The sequence below is a fragment of the Mus pahari genome, chromosome 10 (genome assembly GCF_900095145.1).
Source record: "Mus pahari chromosome 10, PAHARI_EIJ_v1.1, whole genome shotgun sequence".
NCBI classification, from domain to species: domain Eukaryota; kingdom Metazoa; phylum Chordata; class Mammalia; order Rodentia; family Muridae; genus Mus; species Mus pahari.
Genome location: NC_034599.1, coordinates 34,827,187 through 34,834,627, shown reverse-complemented (window position 1 = coordinate 34,834,627; position 7,441 = coordinate 34,827,187). Strand labels below are relative to the sequence as shown.

Genomic DNA, 7,441 nt, shown 5'->3' with positions numbered 1-7,441 from the left:
TAGGTTAAAGGTCTGTATACATTCAAATGTATCCTAGCATATCACACACACACACACACACACACACACACACATACACACACTCATACACACATATGAATATTTAAATTAGTTTTTACAATTCTTTTGAAGTTACTTTGAGTAGACCATGCTTTATCCTAGAAGATACTCTAACTTAGAGTTTTATCTTTTAGCAAACCATATTTATTATATTACTGAGCCATCCTAAGTTGCTATTTGAATATACTGCACTGTGCTGGGATGTTTTGAGATGGTACTGGCATATGGGTTGTATGAGATACTACAAGCACTTAAGCTTGTGTCCCCATCTTTTTATCACTTGCTATATTTTTCAATAAAATCCTGCTATCTTCACGAGAACAAAGGGTATTTCCAGAACAGATATTCATACTTCATGGTATTCATGCCAATATTAAACCAGTGTGTTCCTCACTCCTTGTTTTAAGTGAGGATGTAAATGAAAAAAATCCTCAAATCTTCTACTCTACAAATAACTAGCACCAGTTAACACTTAAAAGAAATGTGTCCCTCTTGAAAGTCTCATCTTTTCTAATAACTTTCTCTTATCCTTCTGGAAGAAATAAAATTCTGTCATATTCAAGATAAATCATATGTGTATTTTTTAACAAGGGTTTCAGAAGAGAAATATTATCTAAGCTTGTCAATAATAGACATAGTTGAATACTCATTACACATTAGGGACACACACACACACACACACACAAATACACACACACCGCATAGAGAGAGAGAGAAACACTGTAAGTTCTCAATAGTATTTTTCCATTTTAATCTTGTGTGCAATGATTCTCTTGCTCATAGTTGTATCCTACAATTCTCTGTTTCTTATGTCATTCATTACATCTCAATTTCTTCTATACTTTCTAAGATTAATTTCCCTGAAATGTATTCATACACTTATTTGTTTGCCTTCTCTGCTCATTGAGACTGAATTTAATTGTCCTGAAAACTCCAATGACATGTTTATATGGAGATGGCTCTTCTAGAACTCTGGAATGACCAGAAACCATGACCTCTCCCCGACAATGCTGCATAAACAAGAAATGAATTTAAGTCCAGATAAGGAATAAAATGGTAGAATATGTGCTTTCTTTTTAACAAGAACAAAAAGTATCTAAGATTCAATGACTCCAATGCAATAAACACTCATTATAGACTTCATACATTAATGAAAATAAATTACTTTAATAAATTATTATTAATTTATTTAAATATATAATATATATTTTATTTATAGTGTATATTTTATTTATTTTTTTACATAAAACTACATGTGATTATCACAAGAAATAAAATGATCAATCTAAATGTATCATAAACATTCTGGTTGTTTGAAGGTATTTTTTGGTGTATTTCAGATATTTTTATACTAATTCCTCTTCATACATTTTTTATGTTGCTATGAAAAATTTAAATAATAGTGATATCTCATGTGGCTTTCCTTGGGAAAGTATATTTTCTTTCCTTTACTCTTCAACTACCTTACTATTTTCATATTTTGTCCTTCACCAATAGACAGTGATTGTTTGCCAGAAGTTATGAAGATTTTGTCATTCTGCCGGCCCCTCTCATTTTGCAGAATCTCTGTAATGTAAAGAGTATCTAAGTGTTCTCCAGTGTGTATGGAATCTGGGAAGAGAAGATGAATATTGTGGCTCTGGAGTTCATTGTTTCCAATTCCTTTCATTCCAGGTTGAAAGTAGTCATTTAAAAAGCTACAAAAAATGTGGTGGTGTCAAAACAAATAGGTAGCATCCAAAATATGGTGTTATAGAGATATAGTAGTAGTATATATAGATATAGTAATATAGTATATATAGAATACATATAGTATATGTAGATATAGTAATATAGTTAGACATAACAATGTTGAGTTGATAATGTCTAAATGATTTGTATCCCAAGAAAATAAAGTAAAAATGCAAAGTGAAACATAGTTTGGTCATGACTGATTCCTAAGAACTTTTAAAATGCAAGCATTTCAACAGATTCATCACACTAAGAGGTACTTTTGGGTTCTCAGCATATTCAAGTTACCTATTTCCATTCAAATGAAACAGCAAAACGTGGCATGGTGACTGCAGATGACAGTGTATAAGGATGTATATAGTAAAAGAATATATTTTGCAGGTCTGCTGTAGAACATTCTTCTAGTTTTAGTAACATCAAACTATGTGTTTATGTCTATTGAGAACATTGGCTCTTTAAAACATGCTTACCTTCATTTCTTTGGTAAATAAAACATTCTCGAGCACTAAACATCCATGAATTCCAGTTTTGATATCTTTCTATGCTCTAATTAGTCAAAATTCAATATATAATGATATATGTTAACATTATATTGATAGTATATCATTCTATAATATATGATACTCATTTCTTTATATATCATGTAGCCCCATTAAAATCTAAAATACAAGTGAAACATAGTTGCTATGTTCTAGGTAATTTAAGAATCTAAGAAAATATTGAAGAATTTCACTATCATATGAAATTATAATACGAGAAAATGTCCTAACCAAGGAATTAGTTATACATATATATATATATATATATATATATATGCATATATATACATATATATACAGATATATGTATATGTTTATAAATACTATACAAATTCCATTTTATGATGATTCTTACTTCAAATTAGTAATGAGAGTCTCAATGTTCAAATTTGATGGCTATTTTGGCATGCTGATGAATGTTATCGAGTGATTTAAAATGCTTTAAAAGGTAAGAGAAGGAACAATTTTCCAGATTTGATTTTCATTTTGTGTTAAGTTTAGACAATGGATTATGGAAATTATCTAAACCATCTCATTGCTTGGTACTTGAAACTCTATCTTCTTATCTCATCTATTATTTCATCATGTTAAGGTTTTAGTCTGGTTCTATTCATGCTTTAGAGAAAATATATCTTCAGATATGAAGTTCATGTTATGCTATTATAACACAAATTACCTTGAAATAATTTCCATTGTTTTTCCTAAGGAAAAAAAGAAGTAAAATTAGGGCAGTAAATACATTACCAGTATTAACCTTTACATTCATATTTTCATCTTTGGAAAAATCCAAAACAGGCTTCCTGAACCATGGAAAATCACACATCACTGGATGAATTTATTCTCTTGGGAATACCCCAGACAGAAGGACTGGAAACTCTACTCTTCATGGTGTTCTTATTCATATACATCTTTACTTTGCTTGGAAATTTACTCATCTTCATAGCAATAGTTTCTTCATCTTCCCTTCACACCCCCATGTATTTCTTCTTGGGACTTCTATCCATTTTTGACATGTTGTTCCCATCAGTAACCTGTCCCAAAATGCTTCTTTACCTCTCTGGACAGAGCCCAGCCATCTCTTACAGAGGCTGTATTGCACAGCTCTTCTTTTACCATTTTCTGGGTTCTACTGAAGGATGCCTCTACTCTGTGATGGCCTATGATCGTTATGTTGCCATATGTCACCCACTGCGATATATGCTTATCATGAAACCTGGAGTGTGCTTGGGCTTGGTCACAGTATCCTGGTTGATAGGATGTCTTCAGTCTGGTATCCTGACATTTTTTACCTTTCAGTTAACTTACTGTGGGCCCAATCATGTCCATCATTTCTTCTGTGACATTCCTGCAGTTTTACCCCTGGCTTGTACTGACAGTAAGTTGGCCCAGAAGGTGGGTTCCATCAGTGTTGGCTTTCTGGCTCTGATGCTTCTCTTCAGTGTTTGTGTCTCTTATGTACACATTGGAGTTGCCATACTGAGAATCCGTTCAGCAGAAGGCAGACAGAAAGCATTCTCCACCTGCAGTGCCCACCTTACTGCCATTCTCTGTGCCTACGGACCTGTAATCATCATCTACCTGCAGCGCACACCAAACCCTCTGCTTGGGGCTGTGGTGCAGATATTAAATAATATTGTCTCACCCATGCTCAACTCTTTAATATATTCATTGAGGAACAAGGAAGTGAAGAGGGCCTTGAGAAGGGTGTTTCACAGTTTAGCTTAGGTGTTCAGAAATGAATTATGGAGTTCATGATGGATTTTTAAAAATTATTTTCTGATATCATCAACCTCTGGATTCAGTCTCTTAAACAAATCAGCACACAAAAGGAAACACTTCTTTACAGGATTTTCTAGTTTTGTTTTGCTTCAATAATTATCAGTACCTCATAATTGCAGCTATTCCCCATGCTTTTCCTGGGCAAGTAATCTACAAGCCTCATAAAAATCACTAAAGCCAGGTTTCTTGTGTCCATGAAGGGCTTACATTTGGTATTGTGATTAAAGATACTAAATAATTTTGACCTTTCTTGTATCCCTTTCTGTGTCAAATCTGGCCTGACTTCAACTTCTATTCCACTTAGAATACACTTCTTTCTGCCTGCTACCATTTCCCATCTCACACTTTATGGATTCTTAACTTGAATATTTAGAGAATTAATTATTTTCAGACACTGAGGTGAAATTTTTCACATGTGCCATCTTATTTAACTTTTCTATCGTGACTATAAACTAAAGTTTACACAATCTCTAAAGTGCTCTGAAGATAAGGTACTCAAATACCAAACCAGATTGGTTTATTATTTAATAACCAGAGCTTTAGTTTAAATATGGTTGACTTCAAAATTCTTGATGAAATTGGTAACAAATACTCTACCTAGTGAGTCATATATTTAAACTCTACATTTTTACCCACTCAAGAATACTCATAAATAAATAAATAAAGGTAAGAGTATACACACACACACACACATACACACACACACACACACACACACACACACACACACACACACACACATCCCTGTTGAGTCTTTAGGGGTAAAATTTCCTTTAATCACTTGCCCAACAATGTGCCACTCATTGTTAACTCTCAAAACAACTATGACAGAAAGGGGTAGGTCAGAAAATGACTGGTAATGATCACATACACAGGTCTTTTGATATACTGATTCTGGCATCACCAATTGTTTTTGTTCTACTTTTGGATCCACCTATAGGTAGAGTTTAGACTGTTTTTGTGTGCCATATACATTGACAGTAAAACAAGGCTTGGCACAAATACTCTTACAGATTACACTGCCATGATTTAATCCCTGCTCTCTGCTGCCAATGTGTTTAATTGCTCTCAACCTAAATTACTGGATGGGCTTCCTACCCAATGCTATGGAATAGACCATGACTGCTTCAGTTATTATGGTTATATAATTTTCTCTGCAAATTTTTATTTTTATTTTATTAGCATTTTTATAACTAAGCCTCACCTGCTCTAGATGTGTAAATTGTTTTTCAGTTAAAGATACCAGAATCAAAGGAGTAAAAAATGATATTGTTGTGATTTGAATGAGAATAAGCCTCACAGCCTCATATATTTAAGCTTTGTCCCTGGTTGTTTTAACGCCTTTGGAAGGATTAGGAGGGCTGATCCTGTTGGAGGAAGCATCTCACTGGGATTTGAGGAATAACTCTTAGTTTTCTTTCCTGCTTTGTGGATGTGGATCAAAATGTGAGCTCTTTGTTGTTCCTTTGTTCAGAACTCTACTCCCCTAAAACCATAAGTCGAATTAAACATTTTTTTTTTTATGTTGCTTTGGTCATTGTGTTTTATCCCAGCAATATAAAACTAAGAGAGTTATGTTTATTGAAGATTCCACATAACACTAGATCTTTATTTTCATGACATTTTAGTCATCTGTGAAATTTGTTTCCATTTTCCCCAAATCATAATACAAAACAACACAAAAAGTTATCTCAAACATGAGAAAATTTTTCTCTTAAATGAAGTAGTAAGACAAATGAAGCCTATTCAAACAGAGAAAAAGTGACATTTGGAGCAAGCTAAAATAACTCTCTCCTAAATAACTCTCTCTCTCCTAAAATAACTGACAAACATCTAAACCATAGGAAATCTTAATCTCAACTTTTGTGATTATATATATCCTAGACTACATTTGTTGTTCTGATGTTTGGAAACTGGTGTGAGAACCTACCATGTCATAACATCTGGAAAAGTTGATCTGTTCAGCAGTACTTCTATTGACAATGGGATGGCCACAGGACACGTCCAATTGAGTCTTATTGAATGAATTAAAAAATACCACTTAACAACTCAAACTGTGTTAGAAATGCATATTTGTATCACATAATAGAAACATGATTTAATGCTCCAGCTATAGAATACCACCATATATTAATGAAAAAAGTAATGTATATCTAAATAAGAATGAAATATATGACATAATTTTTTTATCACTTTGTAATCTCCTTTTAAAGCAGTACTAAATTGACTCTGAGGAAATAAAACTGAGAACATACTAAAGTTGTCTTATGCCTAATCTCATGTATTTTAAAATGCATAGGCAAATTAATGAATTATTAATAAAATCTTATCTCATCAGAAATTTAAAAACAATAATTTCTTATTTGACAAATAATTTGGCAAATAATTTGACAGAAATTCAAGCAGAACATTAGCTTTCATTCTTGCAGCAAGTAGAAAGAATAAAACATTAGAAAACCCTACATATTATTTTAAATCTCCATAAAGCTGTGTTTCTGCACAAAGGGATGTTTGAAATAGTATTCTTATAAATGTTCAATGGTGTTATCACTTGTTGGTGACTTTCACTACTATCTATATAAGTTCGCCTTTAATTATTTGTCATATTTTAAAGACATTTCTAAGTTGAAAAAATACATCAGAATGATAGCTACTGATATCTGAGTTAAATATTTGAGAGAAAAATGAGAGTAATTTCTTATAGAGATAAATTAATCCATGACATATAAATCAAACATGTGGTATTATGATCTTGGTTATGTGCTATAGTATACAAAACTCATTTATGATAAAATGCCCTGATCCCACTGAATAAGATCAGTTCTATTCATTTTCATCTCTTACTGATTACTATTGATTCGTCAACCTTCAGTATGCTCAGAGGTTGGTTGTTGGGAAGTTAGAGGGAAATTTATATTGTTAATGAGAATTAAATTATGATTTTCAATATGCACTCAGAACATTAAGAAGCAAAAATGAAGTAATTTTTCATCTTACCGGATTAGTCTGAAAAGGGGGCCTCTACTATAAATATTGTCAGTAGATTTCTCAGACCTCTCATTTTGACCCTTAGTTCTTGACTATTTAAAACATTTTCAGTCTGAGATATTTATTTGCCTGCAAACATCCTTCTGCTTATCAGAACTATGCTTTTGACTATATCTACAGTTAACTCTTCATATATTCTCCTTAGTCTGATGTACTAAAACTCAATGTTGATTAAACTATGGTAAGGTTTTCTCAACTTCATGATGAACCATATTTTCAAAGTGATCATGGGATTGTGTGTAATCATATGTATTGGTAACTTGTACACTTTGTCTTTCCCAATC

General features: G+C 32.5%; 1 protein-coding gene across 3 annotated transcripts; it reads left to right on the top strand.

Moving 5' to 3' along the window:
• Window positions 1-3,137: 3,137 nt before the first annotated feature.
• Window positions 3,138-7,139, top strand: LOC110328245 (olfactory receptor 148-like). Of its 3 annotated transcripts, none has more exons than XM_021207671.1 (2): window positions 3,138-4,036; window positions 7,115-7,139. In XM_021207671.1, the coding sequence occupies exons 1-2, from the start codon at window positions 3,138-3,140 to the stop codon at window positions 7,137-7,139; spliced, it is 924 nt and encodes a 307-aa protein (XP_021063330.1). The 3 variants fall into 3 exon arrangements, with proteins under 3 accessions (XP_021063330.1, XP_021063329.1, XP_021063332.1); XM_021207670.1 differs by lacking the exon at window positions 7,115-7,139 and adding an exon at window positions 5,486-5,514 and having other exon boundaries at window positions 3,138-4,044; XM_021207673.1 differs by lacking the exon at window positions 7,115-7,139 and having other exon boundaries at window positions 3,138-4,055.
• The last annotated feature ends 302 nt before the right edge of the window (window positions 7,140-7,441 follow it).

Bases quoted from the DNA above. Each gene is read 5' to 3' on its own strand.
- LOC110328245 (XM_021207670.1), top strand. From the start codon at position 3,138: ATGGAAAATCACACATCACTGGATGAATTTATTCTCTTGGGAATACCC. The intron at 4,045-5,485 runs GTTTAGCTTAGG...ATCCTGTTGGAG, and splicing joins CTTGAGAAGGGTGTTTCACA to GAAGCATCTCACTGGGATTT.